Genomic DNA, 23,039 nt, shown 5'->3' on the forward strand with positions numbered 1-23,039 from the left:
CTCTAGTCAAGACATTTCAGGACAGTATTCAGTCAGAATCGATGAAAGCTTTATTTACACGGTCAAAGTTCGTTCTGTTAACAAATATATATTATGCACATATTTGCAAAGGAAACAAGTTTATTTTACAGCAATTAGGTAACAGAGTCAATGGGTCAGATTTGCAAGATAGTCTATTTACATCCATAAAAGAATTGTACAAGCCTTCAGGTGCACTTTACATGCACCCGCAGTATACTATAAATATCCAATAACATTTTTAAAGGATGACATAGGACTTTAGTCAAAGTTAGTCTGACAATTGTTTTGTGCCAATTCAGTTACTTGGATCAACAGGACCCACAGCATTTAACATACAACTAAGTAGGTTTGGTCCATACATATAAAACAATGCAAAAGACCATTTACTGCATAGTTAGAAGAGAACACATACAATCAATAATTAAAAAAGACAATTCTAAAGAGTCTGCATTTCAGTGTTTCTGATCATGTTACCATTACAGCCGCATGAGCCTTGAGACCAGACAAAGCATGTCACAACAGCATAGAAAGTTTGATGTCAAATGTAAAAATGTTTTTGGTCTTTCAACAGTAATTGTGAATTTTGAGTGTACATTGCGAGCCAAGTACTCTATTTAAGGGCACTTTAATGTTAAACAGCAAGTGATGATGAGCAAGCTCAGTCAATTATGCTGCAATGAGTTTGAACAGTTTGTTGGGGGCAAAGTAGTTGTTGATAGTGAGGGCCAGAGTCAGCCCTTTGATAAAATTCTGTGTGCCTCATCTGTGCTAGGACATGGATCACTGTGTAAGCTTCTCAATAGAATGATTCAACTGTATAGTAGATGCAATGATCAGAACAAGCAGATGGCATTTTTACATTGACCCGTTGATTAGGATAGCAATACAAACATTTCATTGGAATAAAAAGAAGAGGAAAATATAAAGGTCTGAACAAAATGTACCAAGTGAGTGAAATATTGATAAGGCAGAGAGTGAAGTGTCAGCAAATAGCTTAAAAGGAAGAGCTGTTGGATCGTCTACAAAATGGTAAAAAAATACAGCAGTGGGAAAAGACATTCAGAGATTATAGGTCCAAAGGATAAAACATCAACAAGGCTTGTTATTAATCCACAAGTAAATGAAAGAGGCACTTGAACTGAAAGCATATTAAAGACAGTTGCTGTCTGACTACATAACTGGGCTACATTCTGGGCTAGTTTGAATTTGCCACTTGGTTTCAAGCGAAGTCACAACTCTGCTACATGACTCGTTTTTTGTTTTTTGTTTTTTAGACAGATGTAGAGCTTCTGAAAGAAAAAAGATGTGACCTAGCCATATGTGTTATCTAAGGTCAAAGAAAGTAAACAGACTGGAGAATGACGACGGCTCAAATCCAGCATATCAGTGAGTCGTTCTATCAGGATCCAGCCACTTCTCCAAGCCTTTTAATGTCCCACTTACATAAATACATGCACATTTATGGTTATTGTGGACTGCTGTGCTGATGTGCACCATTTTGTACAAAGAGAAAAAAAAACCAGATGCAATTTAAAATGTTTACCAATATTAGTTTTGGAACATAGAACTGAGGGGCCTGTTTATCCTCCAAAGTTGATTGGAGCTCCATTAATAGTGTAAAGCAACCGCAAGACCGACTGTACAAAAGCATCAGCTGCAGCAAAATATATATATATATTTTTTTTTAAAAGTATGCTGTATTGTATGAAGGTGGGACACTGCCTGGACAGATGTGGCCATATTATAGTCAAACAGTACAGTTGTTTTTTTCCTTAACCACTAACACAATCAAGTTTAAATAAGCCCCACGAGAAGTCCTTTTTAATGTTTAAATAGTATACGTTAAACCTCCTACATTATATATTGCCATTTTCACATTCACATTTCTGTTTGTGCTTTGTACAATTTTCATTACATGTTATAATTTCTCTATATGTTCAAAAGATCATTTACAATTTTAAAATGTTCCTCACCCTTCTAATTAAACACTTTTACAGAATAAATAAAAGACATTGCGGAGGAAAAAAACGTTTTCAAGCGACATCAAAGCTGATGTGCAAACACAGCAGACTGACAATATTGATCAGTGACATGTCATATGTTGATGCTCTGCCTCAGCGAACTGAAACCTTTAACACTGGTTTTAAGGGCCAACAATAGCTGGGAAGCCATGGCTTGAAAGAATGTTCACATCAGATGCGGCTGAATAGTTTTTTTGTCCCCAGGGTTAGTATAATGCAGACGAGTAACAACATTCAGCAGCACATCACTCAAAGATGTTTTTAGAGGCTACTCGTGATTGGCCGCCCAGTCATCTATCAGTTTAAGTGAGCAATCAAAGTGAGAGTGCAGCCACTCAGCCATGAAGCAGACTGCAATGTTCACTTAGGTTGACCACATAATGTCAAAAAAATAAGGGGCAGATCTCTCATAACTGGAGTTAAATGTGAAAACCAACCCACACTACGTCATTTCAATGTGTTGGGTAGCAAAGCAAAAACAATGACTTGCCACTGTTGAATTCAGAGTCTTGCTGTTCATTAAAAAAAATTGATTATTCTAATTTTTCTAATTTTATTGTAAGTTTTAAACACCATTCACCAACAGTATATCAGTCCCATATGGAACAACCGACTTAGCAGCATGAATGGACTTACATTGCCGCCCCTTCTTCCCCAAAAAACAGATGTACAGTCCATTCTTTCAAACCATCTACTCTATTCTCCAACTGGCAATAACATGCCGGCATTGGAGCGGAGAACTCAGAGTCAAAGAGTAAATGGTGTGAAGGTTTAAGATAGCTCAAGAGGTGTTTTGTGTGTATAAAAAAATAAAGAACCACTATGGTTAGCAGATGCGAATAAAAGTTAAGGAAAGTAGGAGTTCTTTTGCTTGCTAAGAGGTAATGTTGGGACCAAAGGCATCTAAGGGTTGCTGTTGGCACGTCAGCTGGTGGAAGAACGAGCAGCGGTAGCAATCAAGTTCACTGGGTAGGTGAAGAAAGACAATCTTATCAGGGAAGCTCTGAGGAGATCTTGTCTCTTTTGGCCCTCTTGTCATGGATGAGCGTCAGCACATTTACAGTGTCCTTCAGCAGGGAATCAAAGATACTGTCAGCGAGCTGCATTTTGACAAACAGTTCGTCCTCGTCATAGTTCACCCACTGAGCCTCCTCTTCATGGAGTTCTTGAACCTGAGGGACAAATAGAGCAAACTACCGTGACCTAGATTTTCCTTGTATTTGTTTGGAACATGTTGCCCTAAATGGCCATCCTAATGGTCCACAATATGATGTAACTTTCTGGCAAAATAAACAAAATAATAAAGCAAACAAAATTTTCGTGGCCTACCAGTATGTGATCCACTCTGTCCCGCTTTTTTCTCCCAAATTTGAGCATCTTCTGCCAGTCAGTCTTCTGGCTCGTGTCTTTCGCCAGGCCATAGAACTTTAATACTTCAGCTGCAATGAATTCCTGTGAAACAGCATAAAAAGTTTGTATTTTGCACAATATCTCAGTTAAAAAAATAAAAAAAAGCCAACATAATTGAGATTTCAGATGACAGAAAATGTAAGTATAATTTAATTAAAAAAACGGGTGCATGTATGGAACCAATCAAAGTCACTGACACTGAACTGGAAACCTTGTAAGTAGAAAAATATTTCTAATTTAAAAGCAACATTTCTTGGAAAAAAAATTGGTTTGGGTAACTTTTTACTTATTTGCAGATTTGTGTCACAGCATGTACAATAATACCTATTTCACCCTGCTCATCTTGTTTTTATGACAATTGTAAACAAAAAGAAAATGACACTGACATCTGTTTAATTGGCTCTGTCAGAGTAAAATACATAAAAAGGTTACACTTAAGCCAATTGAGATGCTACAATCGGCTCATATGGTCTTCTAGAAATGTACCTGTGTTTTGTTGAGGTTTCCTGGTGACCTGACTTTGTGGTAGAGAGACGACATGGCTTGTCGCGGTTTGACCCACGAAGGCTGATTAGCGTTGGGGTCATCAGCATAAATGTCTTGAAGTATCTCCCATGTCAGATCATATACAGCCTGTGGAGTGATAAGAGGAAGAAAAAAAATTGAAAAAGCTCATTCAAGACAATGGGAGTCTGTTGCAGTGACAGAAAGAAGTAAGAGAGCTGAGTGACACTGGGTTCAAAAGGAAGTCCAGGATGTTTGCTTCAAGTCTTGTCACTTTTTACAGATTTGCAGTGGGCTATCACTATATGTGCTTCTTTGTCACATTTGTGTGTTTCTGTTTATTTTTCACCTTTTTGTAGCTACGGATAGAGAGGTCATCCTGGTCCTGGCTACTGCCATCTTTACCCAGATACTCTTGTGAAGGCATGGGCTTGGGTAGGTGAGAGAGGGTCGGGGCCCCCTTCAGCCCCAAGCCGTAGCTCTCCCAGATCTCCTGAGTGGCGGCGTAAACCATCTTCTCCACCTCAGTGGCTGAGTGGGGCACCACCATGGCAGGCTGCTCGGGTAGTTTGGGAGGCAAGGGGAGTGGCAGTTCAGGCCTCGGTGGGGTCTTGACCTGCTGCTCCACACCCTGTGACGGGACCAGCCCTCCCCCTCCAACTCCCAGCCTCGCCTCTTCCTCTTTCTGTTTCATCCGCTGCTGTTCCCGACGAGAGCTGAGTCCAAAGTCCTCATCGAACCAGTCCTGGTCGTCGCCTAAGTCATCGAGCAGTTCGCGGTTCAATTCCAGCTCCGCGAGGCGCTTCGCCAGCTCCTCCTGACCGCTGGCACCAAACACCGGACTCTCCTGTTGTTAAACAAAAGCAGGGAAACGTAACAATAATCAATTTTAAATGCACCTTCTGTTTCAGTAGAATCAGAGATGAAAAATCCTTGTATCATTTGAGACAATTCTAATGTTCCAGTGGCACATTTAACAGTAAAGACAAAAAAATCAATAGTCTGTAAACACACAGTAGGACTTTGACCAAACATCTATAAACAACAAGGGTCGTCCTGGTCAGATAACCAAGCCCTATTGGTCCATCCTGGTACTTCTCAGAAAATAAAAAAACAGCATGTCTTTTTCCTTCTTTTTTTTGCCAAAAGTTACAACATAAATTGAAATGGCACGTCTATATTCCACCATTTCAGCCATTATAACATTATTATTCCAATTAATACCTTTCCAATGGATCCAAAATGAACATCAACTATTTGCAAGGTTTTTAGTCATTATTAAAATTGACGCGTTGATCAATTAATTTATTAGACTTGATACTAGATTTTGGGAGAAAGGCACTCACAGGTCGGTTGCACAGCTCCGGTGATGACAGTTCCTGTTCTGCAGGTATGAAGAAGGGCAGACCATCTTTTTGTTCTACTGAAGAGAAACATTCTTGCCCCTCTACATTTTCATCTTCATCCGTCGTCAGGCCCCCATTCAGCTGGTTGGCAGCTTCTATTTTCTGCTCTTTTGCCTTTTTAATTTCAGAAAACTGGTTCACAGTTTCTTTCACAAAGTTCTTGATGAGCTTGTCTGCAAATGTGTCCAATAAATCTCTGTCCTTCTGTGTTTCTGCTTCATTCCTATCCTCAGCGATGTCTACTGGAGTGAGGCGGTACTGAGAGTCCAAACCTTTTTTCTTATCAAGAGTGGTAATTTCCCTCCGATCACCTTTTCCTTGGTCAATCTTGTCCAAGTCAGAGAAGAAGAGGTTGTTTGGCCCATCCTCAAAATTTAAGATAATATTCTCAGTGTTTCCATTAGATATTAGATTCTTAGATTCTTTGTTGTATTGTGAATTGATGAGGGATCCAGGTTTGTGGGTCGACTCATCCGTTACATTGTTATCCCCAGACCCGTAGATATTAGGAAACGACTGCTCGTTACTCTTCAGATGTTTGTCTTCATGTGATTTTGTCTCATCCTTTTCATGCTTATCCGTACCTTTATCTGGCAAATCATCAAAGAATGAGTCGTCATCCTCTGTGGCGTCTGTGTACATTTCAAACCTGTTGGGCAGGTGTCTGATCTTGTCGGGTGGAGCAAAGATGCCATGCCTCTCGTTGCACGCAAAGTACACAACCCCGTCGTAAGTGCCATTGTTGCTCCCCTCGGATTTATCCAGCTCCACACCAGCCCAGAAACCATTGGCGAAGCTAGTCGGGCCTTTGAATTTCAGCGTGCCAGGCTGAACGCCACCAACCAGAACCCGATCGCCGATGTTAAAATCTGACATCTCGTCTTTCACAGAAGCGAGAGGAGTGTGAGCAGAGTTAACAGCTACCCTGCTGTCTTCTGTTTTGCTGTGAAGGTCCAGCAGTCTTCCAGACAGCAGGCTTGCTCCACTTGTCCCCGAATGGTAACTCAGCTCTTCCGCTATTTCCTCCTCAACCTCCTCATGCTGCTCATGAGGCACAGTTGATGCTTTGGAACCGTGGTGCTTCTCCCTCGGCGAAGAGTGCTCCGATGACTCAAAGTCATCATGATAATCTTGTGTGGGTGAGGAGAGCCCGACATCCCGAACGTGCTCCTCATCTTTTGGAGAGTGGTCACTGGATGGGCTGCTTGACTGTGGTGGTATTTTGCAGTCCGTTTCAGCTGGACGTGATGTCACGATTGGCGTAACATTTGTATCTGCATATTCCCCAGCGGTGTGGGGTTTGCTGGTCTCCACTTCCTGGTCTTGTTGAAGGTGAGATGTAGAGTAACGGTGTTCTTCACTCGTCGAAGGGGAAACATGCTTAAAGGCGGAGAGCTTCTCCTGGGAGTCACAACTCTTTTCTCTGTCTAGTTCAAGAAGATGCTCGGAATTCTGATCCTCTGATTTGGAGCGTACTTCTGTGTCCAGCGCTTCCTGAATGTCTGATCTCCTGCTGGACTCAACGGTCTTGTCCTCTGATGCTGGTATCTGGGCCTTTTTGGAGGAAGATCTTAAGAAATCCTCTGGGCTGCCAACCACTGGAGTTGGTGTGAGTGTTGGAGGACCTTCCGATGATTCTTCAGGTGCTGAAGTCTTTCTGCTGTGATCAAGCTGAGTAACGTCTTCTACTGAAAAATAGAAATGTCGCTTAAGTATTATAAGCTCTTTGAATAAATTAAATTGTTATATTAATACAATACATACATATATCAGATAGAGATTGATTTGTTCTAAAAAGTATATTACTTACTGTGATCTATAGCATCATTTTGTTTCTTTTCAGTGTTTTTGCTGGTTTCCAATCTAAAAGTAAAGATTACCGTTAAAAACACAACATATTTAGGCACCACACTATAACTGTAGCTTATTTAAAGTGGTCCTTAGTACCTGTGAGCAGATGTTTTAATGCCAGAATGCTCTCCGATTGAGATGGAAATGTTCTCTGTACCAGCTCTTGTTTCCGGTTCCTTGTTCAGTTCTGCCTTAGTCTTCTCAATGAAGTTGTCATAGCTCTGATGTAGAAAAAGGAGATTACTTGGAACAATACTGCTTCATACTTTTTTGACGCCACATGAATAAATGCCAAACCACACATTTACCTCCAGCTGCTTCAGCAGGCTGGCCTCCTGGGCTTTTAGGCGCTCCTTGTGCCTCTTCTTCTGCTCCCTCTTCAGCTGGTTGGCCATAAATTTCCGTTTCCTCAGCTCCTCCTTCAGGGCCTTGATACGACTCTCGATGTCGCTCTGGTCGGAAACGGGTTCTGAAGGCAAATTTATGCAGGTAATCATTGTTAGAATGTATAACAAGTGCCAGACCAATGATTAGCATAGTGTAATCCAACACTGTGCCACTTGAACTACAATCCAATTATTTGGAGATTAGTGCATTACTTTCTTTACCAAGAATGCATTTATTTCTTTTTTTCCAAACATGCGGCTTTGGTTTGTCTGAGAAAGAAATAAAAGTAAAAAGAAATAATGTTGAATAAGACGTCTAAATATGTATATACATGTACATGTAAGTGTTTCTTCCTCCTAACACACAGCTAAGCAGACAGAATCAGGGAAGTGCTTGCACAATGTATTCTGGGCAGCAGCACATTATGCCCGACTCCAGAGCACTGGCGGTATAACTGCATTAGTTTACTCTCCTCCTTTCCCTCCGTGTCCGTTGTTTCTACAATGAGAAACTATTGAAAATGAAAAATCTAATGAATACATAATATGTTATTAGACAACTCACCAGTCTGTGTAGGCATAGGCAGGTCAGTTGGCTGAGTGAAGGCCTGGCTGGCGGTCCTGCAGGTGGAGCGGAGCTGCATCTTGGCTTTGCTGCTGCTGTCGGAAGGAGAGGCAGCAGGGCTGTGGCTGCCTTTAGATGGAGACTGCAGAGACTAAAGAGGAGGAGGAGGGGAATAAAAAGGAACATTACAGACCAAATAACACAGTCAGATCAGACCATTAGAGGTAAGCAGTGATCAATAATTAATCCATGGTCAATGCAAATATGTAGTTACTCAGCTGCACATCTTTCAAAGGAATATAAAGCATAATGGTTTTTAATAGTTCCATAAAATAATAACTAAATAATCTGAGACTGCCTTGGTAACAATAGCAAACATCACTCTTTCCAACATGCAAGTCACCACAGTTAACCTCAAAATTGACCAGGCTACCATCAAAGCGGCTTCACTCGCATAAAGAGAATGAAAAACACTCACTTCACTGCGTCTGCTGTGTGACTGAGAAGCTGAAACAAAGTCTTGGGTATAATTCACAGGGCTACTCTGGATGGAGGCCAAAGGTGTTTCGGGGGCCGATGAAGGCTGCGCAGAAGATGGGCTTGCTGTTCGCTGAGAGGCCAGTGTTTCCGTGTGTATACTGGAATCGGGTGTCACCGCAGAGCAGTCACCCTCACTCACATACTCTGCAAAATATTTCAATAACAGATGAACAGTCACGATATCTGTAGCTGTCAAAACTGAGTGTGCTTTTCATCTTCGGTCGCTTCACCTTTTTCACTGTCAGGTCTGGGCTGCAAGCTTTGACAGTGACTGAGGCTGGGGCTGGGGCTCTCTGTCTTCTGCCCGTCAGCAATGTCTTTAGCCTGGTGTTTTTGCTTGTTCCACACTGCCAGGGCCTCCTTCTCGATCCTACGGACATCTGCCTCCTCCTGATCGAGCTGCTCTTTCCACTGCAGTAACTCCTCAGCATGGTGACGCCTCTGCATTAGCTGCTGCTCTCGCTTTGTCAGGAATCTGAGGAGAGGGAATGACGAGAAGAAAGGAAAAGAAGAACAAGAAAATATGGATGAAAGTGAGAAAAGTTTGGAATGTGTTCGTTCAATGATAGTGAGAAAATGAAATCGAGGAAAAGAAATGTGTGTGATGAAAGAGGGAGAAAAATATATTTTTTTACTGTGAAGGCTGTTTAAAACAACATTACAGAAATCAGTAGAGCCCCACACGCTTGGAAATCCAGTTGACACGGCAAATTCACCTCAAAACTTCCATCTGACACTCACATATGCACCCGATACAAACTCATTTATTTCTCTGAATAAACTGTCCAGAGAAATCAGTGCACAAGCACCCGTCCAATCCAAGTGATGACATGTCAGTTAGAGGGAAAATAAGGCAAGGAAAAAACAATGATGGTGACAGGATTCGTGCATCACACAATAACTCAGGGGTTAAATACTAAAAGGCCTCAGTCACACAGACTTCTAACACCGGCAGCACTCTGGTGCTGCTGATCAATGAGAAGAAATTGACTCAACACAAGGGCTCTATTGTCTGGGTGAAATCCACTCAACTTGGGATTCTAAAATCCAACGTCCACTGGCTCACATTTGCGTAAATAACTGCGATGAATATGTCATGTAGGCTGTTTCATAATGTGGTCTCCCACAGCTAGGGGTGCAATTACAGAGCAGTATTATTTAGCCTTAATCTTGTTTAGAAGCCTTCGCCTTGACCTAATGTATACTGATGACAGGCCAGAAACTAAAGAACCAGACAGAGAGGCCCTTTAAGTGCCTTCCCAAACTCTATTAAAGCCAATGGCTATCTGTACATATTAGCCTATCCTGTGCTACAGTTACCTAATAAAAAAAGGTCTAGTAAAGATTTACCGAGCTCATTAAAGAGACTAATTACTCTATCCCTGGTGGGGTTTTTTTGTTTTTTTGGGGCGAAACGTATTTATGTTATGTTGTGTGATTTAAGTCAGAGCATCAGTGATAGAGGATTGTCTTTACATCATAAAGGACAGTCAAGAGAGAAGCACCGCATCAGTAATTCCAATTCCAAGCCAGGAAAAAATAAGTGTGTTACAATGAAACGCCCAAGATTTCAAGCAAAGGGTCTAAAAATACAGATAACACAAGGAAAGCGTATGTTTAACCTTTATGAAGTGTTTTTAATAACTGGTGTCATTTATTGAAATTTGCAGTCGAATTTAGGGAGCTTCAAAGTGCAGAAGTGAAAAGGTTGGCTTTCTAAAACATGCAGCTTTCCTTGTGCACTCTAAGATTTTACCCCATACCCTCCCCCAAGTAATTCCATCATGAAAATAAAAAAACAAACAAAAACAAAAGGAGCAATCACTCTGCATACTCCCCACCCAATTGACCAAGTACCAGTGCCAGTAAATGAACACAAGCATGTTCCATGGGAATGGGCGGGCAAGATGGATGTGCTGGGGAAGAGGTATTAAGTGCTGTACAGTACCTGACCAACTGGTTGTAGATAAACAGCTGGAATTTAGGGTGAAGGTTGGGAAGACAAACACTGAGGGAGGCCCAGTGGTGGGCCGTGAACACAGAGAAAAAGAAGTGGACGGGAGAGCAGTGTCTGCGACAGGGGGACAAAGTAAAGGGTCACATGAAATGTTACAGAAACAAATAAGACACAGGAGGGATGAAAGAAGGAAGGGTGGACAATGAACGTACATAGGGGGAAGGACAAGTAGAGAGAAAGGGAGAAAGAAGAGTGATGTGAGCAAACATGGCTTTATTGCCTCCTGTGTGTCAACTTGAAGCGGAAATAAACAAGAGACCGACAGAAGGAAGCGCACACTGACGGTCTCTGAAAAAGCATTCAGAGCAGGTGAGCATGTCAACAAATGCCCATCGAACCAACATACCTCAACAGTCTCACTTCTTTTCTTAGATTTGCCTCACTATGAAAACCTATACAAACACTGGATTACAATCTCAACCAAGAAATTGTTACCAAAAAAAGCAACGTGCTGGCAGATGAATCCAAGTCAAAAATGTGGAAGGAGAAAACAAAAGTCACACGTGGCTTTGTCGAGGGAATTAATCAGCTTTACAGTGCCAGCTACAATTGTAGTGGGTTCCCCACGATCTTAAAAACACGACAAACAAGGTAAAGTGATATTTACGGTTCATTTCACAGCATGTCGCCACGTGTTCCGCAAAAAGGAATTTCCAAACTGTATTCCTGAATGGCTTCTGGCAAACGCTGCAATGTTTCGCAAACACAGTGTGGCATCATGCCATGGAAAGAAGACAAGCACGGTCCTGTAGACTATGGACTTTATACCAACTATGAGCACTGCTGACCCGGGTCTGAGGTCACATTATGTTCAATGCAGAAACAGACAACACCAGAGTTTGCTGGCAGCCATACCACCACTACTCCTTGTCCTCGATACAGCTGTTCTAGTGCATACATGGTGTCTATCTGAATGTGACTGTTCTCGCTTGCCAACCTAATTAAACTTGTACCCTGAATTCAATTTGGCTGACCTGAATAATCCCAGACTGAAAACACCCTTAAATGAGCAGACTGAAGCATGAAACCAAATCTCATTTAAATGTCTACGCAGGACAACGACACATTCAAAGAAACTCCAAGAGCACAAGGTTACTTTTCCCTCCACAAAATAGTCAGAAGGTTTTGTGATGAAATGAAAATGCGGCACCATTATCAAGAGACCAGAATACTTTAAGATTTCTGATGTAGGTGGAATGTCGTAACAGGGTGAGGGATCCTATCACGGTCACAAGGACAACATGAAGCATGCTTTCCCCACCACACACACTCTTCAACAGCAACAAAAGGCTGACAAGCCCTGCTGAGATGTTCAATGGCCCCACAGCAATGAGTTCACTTCTCTGATTATTTTAACTACAAATGTTACACTAACCGAAACAGACCACCCTGCAGACTAAAATTGGCAAGCACAGAGTCAGGCTTAAAAAATGGATAATTAATAAAAGCCATTCATTACTTTTCATCCTTGTGAAAGCGCATCTTCTTGAGCTTCTGCATGATGCTGCTGGTTTCACTTCCGGAAACAGAGAGAGAGGGAGAGGGACTGCGGACGTCCTCAGCCGGTCCCACGTTCAGGACGGATGACTCGGACCTGGGGGTCTCAGAGACCGGCGTCTCCTGGAGAATGGACACATGCACAGATGGACTAGCTATTAGTAATGAAGGAATAGCAGATTAACTGAACACACTACTTGTAAAAGGCTGTTTTGTGCTTATTTTTTTTACAAATAATTTCAACTTTTAAAAATTCTGCATTCTTCACTTAACACATTAGCTGACACCAAAAATTTGACAATGTCCATGTCTAAGCGACAATACATTTTCTGTCAGCTGATGTACAGAGGGTTTGATGATGACTGCAGAAAGTTTGACAATGAAAACTGTTCAGTCATTACAGAAGAAATTAGAGGAAAGACTACAACATAACCTTGTAAAACCAAGTGTTTCGTCCAGTGATTCCAGATTACTTACAGGTGGTGGTTCGCCCCCGGCACATTTGAGGCGCTCTCTCAGTCTGAACGTAGAGTTTCTCATTCGCTCAATCTCCTCCTGCTGCTTCAGCAACAGTTGCCTTTCCTTCCGAGCTGCTTTGTTGGCCTCCTGAAGTCTCTTGATCTCAGCCTTGCAATGTCAAAATAGAATTTTTAAATAAATCACATTGGTGAGACCTAAATTAGAGGATTATGGCCACAAATCAAAATCATCATTATTTTAATCTGCATCATCTCTCTAAATTAAAAAAAATAACCATTTTACCTCTATTAACCCTTTTAAAGATTGTGGGAAGCCATTATTTATAATTCAAAACATACTTTGAAATTGGGTCATCTGCCAAACCCGAGTTGTAACACACAATAGCACAGCATGTCCAAAGGTAATTAATCATTTAATTTCACAAACACGTACCTGCTCCTGCTGCAGTTTCATCAGAAGTCCCCTCTGTTTTTTCCTGATTGGGGGCATCTTGTCATCCTCTCCCTTGTCCCTAAGCCTCTTTTTCTGGTGCTCCAGCCAAGCCAGTTCCGTTTTGGTTTTCTCTTTGAGGGCCTTCTGTCGAAGATGAAGCAGGGAGCTCTGATGCTGCAGCCTCACCTCCTCGTCTTTCATGTACTGACGCACCATGTCCATGGTGAACTGCGAAAAGCTCTCCTGACCGCCAGAAAAGGCTGGGACGGAATCCTGAGACTGTTGGCAAACAAGGGCGAAAGGAAAATTGAAAGAAATCGTAATATAATCAGAAGTAAATATGTACATATATAAACAAGGGCGCGTGCATTGAGTCTACCATCCCTGAACACAAAAAGATAAGGGTGAGTGTTGAGCTTTTATTGCCCTTCTACCTTTAAGATTTTGTGTGGCCCGGATACGAAAGCGGCTCTGGCGTGAGCTCCATCATCCTCCGATTCCTCGTGGTAATGGGACTTCCCCTGGGTTCCGCGACGGTGAGCCTCAGATGGCAGCAGCAAGCGGAATGAGCGCTCTTGTATCTCATCCTCGGTCATGGACTCATCAAACTTCAGAGAGTACTCTGTCGCCACTGACGTGCTGTCTCCTAGAGAAGAGGCACAGATTCAGAGACTTTCACATAACTTGAGTGTTGCACTGTGTGTAAATAAGGGTCCAAAGCCAGTCTGGATTTTAGGATATCAAAAACACCAATAGTGTCATCGTTGAACCTTGCACAACTTGTTTATTGTAACTATCCTTTATTCCTGTCATACCTTTTTCATCCACAGAGCGGATGTTGTCGCTACAGAGGGAATCATTTGCTACTGTAATAGCTTCCTCTTCTATGGAGCTGCTGCCCGCTTCCTGTTTCTCTGCGGCTTCCCTTATACTCGGTTTCGCCACTCGTTCATCTCTTTTCTCCTGCTTGCCGTGGTCTGAGGAGACACGCGACGTGCTGTGGTGGCTGCTAGAATCGGCTCCATTGAGGCTGAGGAGGACAATTTGTATGTACAAACAACGTTAGACTGCTCCTTTATGAATCCAATGAAAGGAGTGACGCTGAAGCTACGTGGATGGCTGCACCGTTACCTGACGTTGGGTCTTCTGAAGGATAACGAGTCTGAGTGGGAGTGACTTGAGCTGTTCAGTGAAGCCAGAGGCTCCTTTTGCTTGACGTGGCTGCCGTAGGCCTCACTCTGGTAGCTGTTGAGAGAGCAGGGAAAAGAGACACAATTGATATTTAGATGGGCCAGTGCATTTATTAATTAGCGGTAGTGAAAATGATGACATGGCAGTTAAAACAAAATTCAGTGTATTTTAAACCTAAACAATGGCAATATTTACCTATCAGAGTCAATGTTGTCCTGTTGCTGATTGAAATAGGAGTTGTCTGGCTCTTCACTCCTGTTAGAGTCAGTGGCAGCGTGGCGGGCGGTCAAAGCTCCTGCCATCTGTGACCGCGCCAGTTCTGTCATCTGTTAGACAAGTTAAAAAAAAATAAAACAATACATTTGGATGAAATGCTTGACATGAATCTTGTGAAAGAGAACAAAATCACAGCCAATTCTTTTTAAATTCTCTCATTTCAACTGACCTCCTTGACGTGTCGGGCAGCGTCTGCTGTACACTGCGCTGCCTCAGCCTGTTGACTCATCATCTTCATCGTTGTCTGCTGGAGACCCTCCAGAGTCTCTTTCTGAGCTCCAGCCAAGCCGTCCTGCATTTCTATATGAGCCTAAACAAAATAAGTATTGACATTATATACACCCAACCAAAAAAAAAAAAGAAAGCACATCCATCTACCAATATATCTGGCGGGAGTAAAGCCAAATGATCAACAGTGTATGTCAGGAAGAGCCAAATGATCAACAGAGTATGTGAGGAAGACTGCACTGGGGTGTACCCTGGCCAGTTTCTGCCTGTTTTCCTCCAGTTGCAGCTGCATCTCCAGCGCTTCCCTCTCAGCCTTGATCTTCAGCTCGTAAAGGTCGCGCTCGTGGCGCTGCTGCTTCGCCTGCAAGGTCAAAGTTTAAACAAGAGGGTAAATACTAGCAGTCAAAACTGACATTATCAAGGGTGGGTGCTACTGGAATTTGAAGACAAGCATAAATCTCTTCTTAATATTTACTATTGAAGATTTTATGCGGCATAATTTGTTAATGTTGCAACAAAACTGTGTATTTTGGGTAAAATACTTCTGGTTTATAATCATCATCAAAAATTGTTCCTCAGAATCAAGCTCTTTCACCTGGAGCATTTGGGCCAAAGAGGCACTCTCGTGCTGAGCCATGGAGACGCCCATCAGTCTCTCCATGTCCCCAAGCTGTCGGACCGACTCTTCAATGGACTCAAAGTAGTGCAGCTCCGCTGCCAAACGCTGCTGTAAGACGGCAGGAGAATACTGTAGTTCTCCTAAAGGACAAAGAAGGTGGACCGGGTGAGCAAAAGACAAGCCGTGATGTTTGTGTGGTGAGAAAATAACAGGAATCGTTAACGGGTCTACAAGCTCTGAAACCAGGTGGTATTTATTACTGAAATGCGAGTTTCGTTTACCTGTGGCTCTGGCCTCTGCTCTACCACTTTGCGCTGCGGTGCCTGTGTTTACATTATCTGGGCCCAGAGAATTACTCCTCATAACAGAGCCAGTGTCTGGAGAATTCGGCAGAAAAGCCAACTTGTGTCTCGCTGCAGAGGTCTTCTTGCTGTCAGCCTCCAAACTAAAAATGCAGTGATACGGATAGGGAAAAGGTTGTTAAACAGTCAAAGAAATAAAACAGCAAAACTGTGCCTGGCAAATTGCAAAACTTTTTTAGTATAATTGTATAAATATAAAATTCTTTAAATATTTCATAGAATCCTAATTTCTAATTTTGCAGTCATTAGTTATTACATCTACAATTTGTCCAAATTATATAGGAGAAGGAGCACCCAGGGTCTTGCAAACAGTCCAAGTGCCTGAAGCAGCCCGACTGCGCTGTGAGGCCCACACTATGAATGGATTTATTGTGCTACTCAGAGATGATCCCGGACGCGAGGGGCAACGTCTGACGATATCAGGATACACTCTTCATACCAACAGAGGATCCTCCCCAGCAGCTCCTTCTTATTGCAACATTTTTTTGCAACAGCTACTCTGATGGGCACTTTTTTATTTTACAAATGTTTTGCTAACAACATTATGTCGGCACTTGAAAACAACAACAACAAAACAATGCATTTCATGTTGGCATTAAAACTGAATCCAGACGGCTGTTTGGAATTCATTGTGCAATACACATAGGCGCCACTGTGTGGCAGGAATCTGTTACCTGAGCTTCATCTAGGCTCATGCATACTGGGTGGTGAGATTACAAGAAAACCAAAGCCCTCCTTCCTATTGGCAGCTGGCCAAGGCTGCAAGGAAGCCAGCTGACCTGACCAGCCATGCTGCAGCTTCCTACAACAAGAACAACCAGTGTTCTCTGTTCAAGGATGACTGCAGTCTCCCTCTGTTTCTGGGGACACCACAGCTGCTTCTGCCCTCAGGCTTTACACAGAACTGAGTTCACGTGACTCTTTAACCAGGCAACCACAACAAGGGCTGTTTATGAGCTACATATTTTGAAAATAAAAAGTTTATTATTCTACAAGTATTTTTTTTATATCAAGTTTTCAATGTTTAAGAAAATACTTAATGTGACCTTTTTGTGTATTTAGGTGGGGGGAAATAAGAAAAAAACGAAGCCAATATGGCAAAATAGACAACAGCAACCCTACTTTCCCCAAAAGAGGTGCTGGACTAAAAGGGTAGTGAAAATCAGGAAGGAAGTAACAGAGGGAACTGGATGAGCAAGTATTTTAATCTGTACTTTTCAGAGAATTATTTAGAAAAGAAATATCTCAGAGATGCCCAATTGTGAAACTCCCAGTACTATGGAGTGAATGAAGATTTGTTGAGTATTACATTTAAAAAAACAACAACAAAGCAGTTCCTCAGAGCACTGGGAATGTGGTATTTACCTTTTGTTTGATACTTTCTCAGAGGGAACACTGGAATGGGCACTCTTGGAGTGGCTGTGCACAGAACTTTTGACAGAGCCCCTCTTCCTGGATTCAGAGGACAATTGCTCTGAAGGAGGTGAGCAAGAGCTCCTCTGCTCTTCCACCAACGTAGCATCACTTTCAGATGCCGTGCCTGCACAGGGGTGAGCGGTCAGAGCCATCAGTCACATGTTTTTAAGAATGCTTTTTGATTTTAAAAGAAAATGAAAATTCACAACGGCTGCTAGAGTTGACTGTCACCTCTTTTGCTGGTGGAATGTTTCGAGAAAGGCGAGGAGCCAGATGGTGAACCAGAGGAAAGATGCGGTGACAGAACAGAGGAGTGAAAAGACGAGTGGTGAGAATTTTGGCCTCCTTTTCTATTTTTATCGTAAGGAGATCTTTTTATCAGTTCCTCAAAATGACTGTTCCTGCTGACAAAGAGGAAACACACACAGACACACAAACACACACAACACTCTCAGGTCACTGATACTGTCAGACTATATAGCAAAACAAAGCACAAGTGCAGAAAAAATAGACTTTTTTTTTTTTTAAAGGCAGCATTCATCTGTGAGAAACCCATTCTGCTCCATATTTCTGAAACAAGAACGCCACCTAGTGGACATTTCCAAAACAAAAAAAAGGTTTGTTACATTTCTGTTACCTGTGTGAACTGGAGCTTCTTTTTAACCGGCCACTGCCTTGACTGCTGTGCGACGACACAAAGTCATCTTCATAGACAGCAGCTTCTGAGGGACTGTTGGCTGAGGGCAGTGAATGGGCGGGAGGAGAGCTCCTTTCACTCACTGCAAGACAGGGAAGTGACAGAACAGCTGTTTCAGGCCAAAGAGTGACAGGTTTGTATTTAAGTAAAACAAAAAAACAAAACAAAATTCTCTTCTCTCTTAAAAAAAAATTGTTGAAAACTGAAAATGTAAACATTCCACAAGAACGGACCTTTCATGTTGCCATGCAGGTTCTTTGTGAAAATGTTGATAACGCTCAGAGGGCTTCCTTTGTTCAGCTCTTCCCAGGCTGGTTTGGCACCATTATGCTGGGTGAAAGGTGAGCTGACGGCTGGACACCTCGACGCTTCCTTCTGGAACTGTGACAGCCGCTGGTGATCCTTCATTTGACCTGCACAGGAGTCCCCTGCCGACAGGTGGTGTGCAGGAGGCGCTCGGCTGCTGGAAAAGTGCGGCGGACTTGCGTCGCCCTCAGAAAAACTGCCCTCACTCAGAATAGGACCTTCGCTGATGGAGCCTGCACTGGAGTCAAGGGCGTCCGTCTGATTCTTTTCTCCAGTCAGTCCATGTTTTCCGCTCTCTGGCCTTTCAAAGCCGTTGACCAACTTCCTCCTTTCGTGTGTGTGACAGCTTGGGCCGGGAGCGGCTACAACGGCGGAATTTGTCGGGTCATTTGTCAAATTAGCACACGTTCTGTTCATTTCCTCCTGTCCCCTGAAGGGATGCAGATCACCTGATCCGTGGAGAGCTGTGCCATTATGTAAACTGTGACCTGTGCTGGTCAGAATTCTCTGGATACTCAGTGACACGTCATTGTTTTCCACAAGACCCGCTTGTGCCCATGATCCGTCTTCCAGATTTGTGTGAGAGGTCTGAGGAGCCAAAACGGTGTCCAGACCCACTGACGTTTTTGCTCCGTAGTTGATATCATCCCCTGCTAGTCTCTGGGCCTCGTACTCAATGCGGTTGGACAGGGATGTGGCCGTGGCTTTGAGGGCCTCGATGCGGGAACTCTTTGATCGTGACGTGTTAGAAGGTGTCGGTCGCTGGGCAGGCTGTGCATCACCGGATGCTACGGCACTCTCTAGTCTGAGAAGCTGAGAGAGGAGGTGGTCCCCGGCAGGACCTGGCATTTTGCTGCTGCCGCCGCCGACAGGTCCAATATGTGGGTTGAGATGCACAGGCTGAATGAAAGGGGCAACTCCAAAATCTAAATCACTCCTGCAAAGGAGAGACACAGACAGAAGAGATGATAATGACGTAGTGAAGTGGTTGAGTGAGAAAGTAAAGAAAAGGAAGATAAAGCTTAAGGGTGATGCATTTCAAAGTTGACGTCATCATGCACACAAAAATGATCAGTGGCAGTAAAACTATCCTTCTTTCGCCTTTTTATGCGGAGGCAAAATGCTTTTTTGGGGCAGGGCTGGTCATAGATCCCAATCATGTAGAAACAAACTCTTGACTGTTTGGTAAAGTCAAGTGATCCCATTCACCATCATGCCCAAAAATTGTTTTCAGGAGAAAACACATTGGTTGCACTATGGTCACATTTTACAATGTATTTGTGTAAACTGGATTGAGTGATGTTGTTAGTTTCCAGCGTCTACATGGTTGTACCTGGACAGTGCAGGAGGCCGCTGATCATTCAAAGACAAGTCACTGCTAGATGGGCTCTGCGGTGGCTCCAGTCTCTTGTTCTCCTTGTCAGACTCCCCTGAGGGCTGGTACGGCGGCCACTGTGGCAAAACACACGCAGACAGTTCAGAATCCCCATTTTTGCACAAATCTGGTAGCTCAGTCTTATCATTTGCATCTTATATGGATTAGTAAGATTTTCTGAAGTTCAATACCATTTGGTGGTATGAAGCAGCAGGTTGTGAGTTTAAGGCTTCTCGGTCCAGTTGTTCCTCCTCCAGCAGAAGTTTGGTGTAGGTCTCCTGCAGTCGCTTTTGCACAGGGGCCACAGGACCCTCGCCGGACAGCGCCGCCGCTTTGGCCATTTCCTTCTGCTTCCTGTACAGCTCCTGCAATCTCTGGTTTTTCCTTTCGGCCTCTTCCCTCTGCGTTCGCTTCTCCTCATTTTGGCGCCTTCTCCTCTCTTCCTGCTGCCGGGAAATGTACTGCCGCACAGTGTCAGCGTCGTAGTGCCGCTTTTTGTTTGCCGCGGCGGCGGCGGCGCCGTCGACAGCCTCCGTTCGATGGACAGTGGGGCTGGCGCTGCGACAGCCTCTCGAGGAGGTGCCGCCAGCAGCAGCGGTTCCCCAAGCAGAAAGTGGAGTCCTCGTCCGTGACCCTGATCCCCCTCTTCCTCGTCTGCCACTGCTGTCACGCGTCCTTTGACGGGCCCTTTCCTCCTTTTCAGCTGCCTCGCACTCGAGTTGCAGGTCATCAATGATCCCTTGGATGTCTGCTGACAAGATGTTGGCGCTGACTTGTGCTGGGGCCTTCTCCCGCTCCGCAGATAAAGGGGTTGATGTGCGCGTGGAGTGACTTTTAGAGCGACCTCTCGATCTACCAGCAGGCCGTTCTGTGCTGCTTGGGCGCAATCGTGTCTTAGAGCCTGATTGTTGATCTGAGCAAGAGAAGAGAAGCTGATAAACGTCAACAAAGGCCAGAGAATGTTACATTTAGGGATTCAAGTATGGTAATAAAACATGGAATACTCAAAAGGTCATCATTTGCATGGTGCAAAACAGTTTTAATCTTTTGCTAAAAAAAAATAAAAAAAAAATCACACCCATGTATAAGGTCGAGTGACTGGGATGAGGTGTGGTACTTTAATAAGGCCTTAGATTGTTTACTTACTTTTAATCATTACAATCACCGACTGCACACTCACACATATTTACAATACAATAGAAAGCAACATATCAGACAGTTGAAGAAGCAACTAAATTAAGGCCAAAATAAGAAAAGTACCTGCCAGTATGTGAAAATATTTTCCAATTTTTAAAACTATACTTGAAAAGGGACATAAACTAAACATCTGAGCAACCAAAAGAGTTACTTCAGGTAATAATCAAGTTATCGCCTTTGTGCAGGAAAAGAGCTTAGTGTGCAAGCGGCCGCAAACTACTGATAAGATCACTCTGTGGGCACTGAAGAGTTGCTTAGCTTTTCTGTGACACCAGTTGTAGGCATGGTGTGTGTTGTGAATAGATTAAAAACCGTAAGATTTGCAGAGTATGCCTTATTTCAGTGATTACAAATGAAATCTTTCATTGATCAATTTCTAAAGCGAGAATCTAAACGGTAAGACCGCTTATGAGTCCCATTCTAACAGAACAAAACAACAATGAGATCAGACCTCCAACAAGTGTTTTCACCAGATTAAAAAAAGCTTGAGCACCACATCTAAAGTAGCAAACGCACACACACACACACGCACGCAGTGAGGATGTGGTGCAGCCTCACCATGGCAACACTAATCGGGCCAGAATAATTCCCATCTAGTTTTTACAGCATCTAATCCAGACATCCAGACAGTTTTTTTTTTTTTTTTTTTTTTTGCTGCAGTTGCCCTCACTGTGCACCCCTCCATGGCTCTGCACTTCCCTTGAGTCAATGTGCAGAGAGCAACCTCTGGAAATCAGGTCATGTCATGACTGCATCCAACCGGAAACATCCAGTCAATCTCTATTTCTTACGGTTTATTGCGACTGGCTGAGATACAGCTAGACTGTGCATAGCGTGCGAGCGTGTATGTAGAGCAGCAGTCAAAAACTGTTTATTTATTCATGCTCTTTGGGTTTTGAAAAAAAAATCCAATTAAATAAAGTCACACTGAGTGACAGGGAGGAAGGAGGAAGGAAGGAAGGAAGGAAGGACTGCAATACAATTAAAGCATTAATGAGTCTTATTAATCCAACATGTATTGGATTGGAGAAAGTTGTGTTGTCCTCTGACCATAAGTCTGGATAAAAGTCTGGTAGGCAGACAGAAAAAAAAATAAAATAAAATAAAAATAAATGATAAAATAAAATAAAATAGTTACAATGGCCAGGACTGAGTGCAGATAGCTGAACTCGCTGCCGACGTTAAAACATTCATGCAGTAATAGAAGACAGAGGTGTACTGGCATGTAAGAAAGAGGTGACATTAAGTCTCAAGGTCCCACCTGTTCTGCCATGTCCATCAGCTGTTGCCAGCCTGCCCTGGCCAGGGAGTTGGGGACCAGGACCTAGGACCATCTTCACCAGCTTTTGTCCCTCTCGCCAAGACGCAGAACTGATCACTGCAGTGATGGACAAATGGACAGAGGATTGAAAAGGCAAAAAAAGACGCGCATATCCAGTGTGGCCTATGTCTTCAAGCAGATATTACATGTAAACACACGGCTTCCAGGCGAGCGTAACAGTTTAGAGTAGAAATGTTTCAACAATGGCAATGTCTCTTCTTAGCGTGGAAAAATCCTGAAAGCATTCCAATAGAAGAGCACTTCCTGGTAATGAGGCGCTACATCCATATCCATGAACTAGGCAGCTGTTTGGACTAAGACGATGAGCCAACTGAACCTGGCCGCAGATTTCACCGTTACTATTTATAGGGACGTGTCTGCATGGAAAACAGAGACCGGCCTGACTTTGACAGGGAATACAGAGTTTGGGGGGGTGAGGAAATAAAAGCAAGCAGACAAAGTTTGAAGTGTTTTTGTGCATTTGGTTACTGTGCACACGTCCATTTACAACGGGTTTTACTTATTTTTTTTATCAATCATAGCTTGTGTAGGCTATTCATTAATTAAACATATTTATTGGATTAGGGCTCGCAGACTCGCACATAGTTTGAGTCGCACATAGTTTTTGCACCCAGCTGGCAACTTCTTCTTTCTTTAATATTTTCTTGTTTATTTATGTGTACAAGGGTGTTGTGGTGCAAACTGTCAAATGGAATTGCTGTTCACAAGATTAAAAAAGTTGTCTCGAACAAAGTTAGGAGGTAATCTCGAAAGATAATCTGTTTAATATTCAACATTAAGTGCAGTCACTGGTGGTTGTTTACGATTGTCTTCTGGCGGACGAGGTACTGACATAGGCAGTTGTATGCCACTTTCTGTTGACACGGTGCATGTTGCACATACTGAACATTTCTTCTGGGA

General features: G+C 43.1%; 1 protein-coding gene across 4 annotated transcripts in view; it reads right to left on the reverse strand.

The window, feature by feature from the left end:
• Window positions 1–27: 27 nt before the first annotated feature.
• The window catches only part of cep350 (centrosomal protein 350), a 28,800-nt gene continuing 5,788 nt past the window's right edge, over window positions 28–23,039 (reverse strand). For 2 of the 4 annotated variants that reach the window (XM_076022910.1, XM_076022911.1), the window contains exons 9-38: window positions 22,059–22,175; window positions 19,792–20,513; window positions 19,559–19,677; window positions 18,153–19,162; window positions 17,860–18,001; window positions 17,454–17,626; window positions 17,172–17,346; window positions 15,726–15,889; window positions 15,421–15,584; window positions 15,076–15,186; window positions 14,767–14,907; window positions 14,517–14,647; window positions 14,262–14,375; window positions 13,946–14,160; window positions 13,565–13,776; window positions 13,131–13,409; window positions 12,696–12,845; window positions 12,181–12,341; window positions 10,653–10,775; window positions 8,935–9,179; window positions 8,643–8,848; window positions 8,165–8,306; window positions 7,522–7,682; window positions 7,310–7,434; window positions 7,173–7,225; window positions 5,303–7,044; window positions 4,306–4,803; window positions 3,939–4,085; window positions 3,372–3,494; window positions 28–3,214 (exon numbers count right to left, since the gene is read on the reverse strand). In XM_076022910.1, the coding sequence (XP_075879025.1) occupies window positions 3,035–3,214; window positions 3,372–3,494; window positions 3,939–4,085; window positions 4,306–4,803; window positions 5,303–7,044; window positions 7,173–7,225; window positions 7,310–7,434; window positions 7,522–7,682; window positions 8,165–8,306; window positions 8,643–8,848; window positions 8,935–9,179; window positions 10,653–10,775; window positions 12,181–12,341; window positions 12,696–12,845; window positions 13,131–13,409; window positions 13,565–13,776; window positions 13,946–14,160; window positions 14,262–14,375; window positions 14,517–14,647; window positions 14,767–14,907; window positions 15,076–15,186; window positions 15,421–15,584; window positions 15,726–15,889; window positions 17,172–17,346; window positions 17,454–17,626; window positions 17,860–18,001; window positions 18,153–19,162; window positions 19,559–19,677; window positions 19,792–20,513; window positions 22,059–22,175 (8,045 nt within the window). In that variant the 3' untranslated portion in view covers window positions 28–3,034. The remainder of the gene's footprint in view (window positions 3,215–3,371; window positions 3,495–3,938; window positions 4,086–4,305; window positions 4,804–5,302; window positions 7,045–7,172; window positions 7,226–7,309; window positions 7,435–7,521; window positions 7,683–8,164; window positions 8,307–8,642; window positions 8,849–8,934; window positions 9,180–10,652; window positions 10,776–12,180; window positions 12,342–12,695; window positions 12,846–13,130; window positions 13,410–13,564; window positions 13,777–13,945; window positions 14,161–14,261; window positions 14,376–14,516; window positions 14,648–14,766; window positions 14,908–15,075; window positions 15,187–15,420; window positions 15,585–15,725; window positions 15,890–17,171; window positions 17,347–17,453; window positions 17,627–17,859; window positions 18,002–18,152; window positions 19,163–19,558; window positions 19,678–19,791; window positions 20,514–22,058; window positions 22,176–23,039) is intronic. The other 2 variants (XM_076022912.1, XM_076022913.1) reach the window with 2 other exon arrangements.

The sequence above is a fragment of the Nelusetta ayraudi genome, unplaced genomic scaffold (genome assembly GCF_046127955.1).
Source record: "Nelusetta ayraudi isolate G7.1 ecotype Tasmania unplaced genomic scaffold, CSIRO-AGI_Nayr_v1 ptg000013l, whole genome shotgun sequence".
Taxonomy (NCBI): Eukaryota; Metazoa; Chordata; class Actinopteri; order Tetraodontiformes; family Monacanthidae; genus Nelusetta; species Nelusetta ayraudi.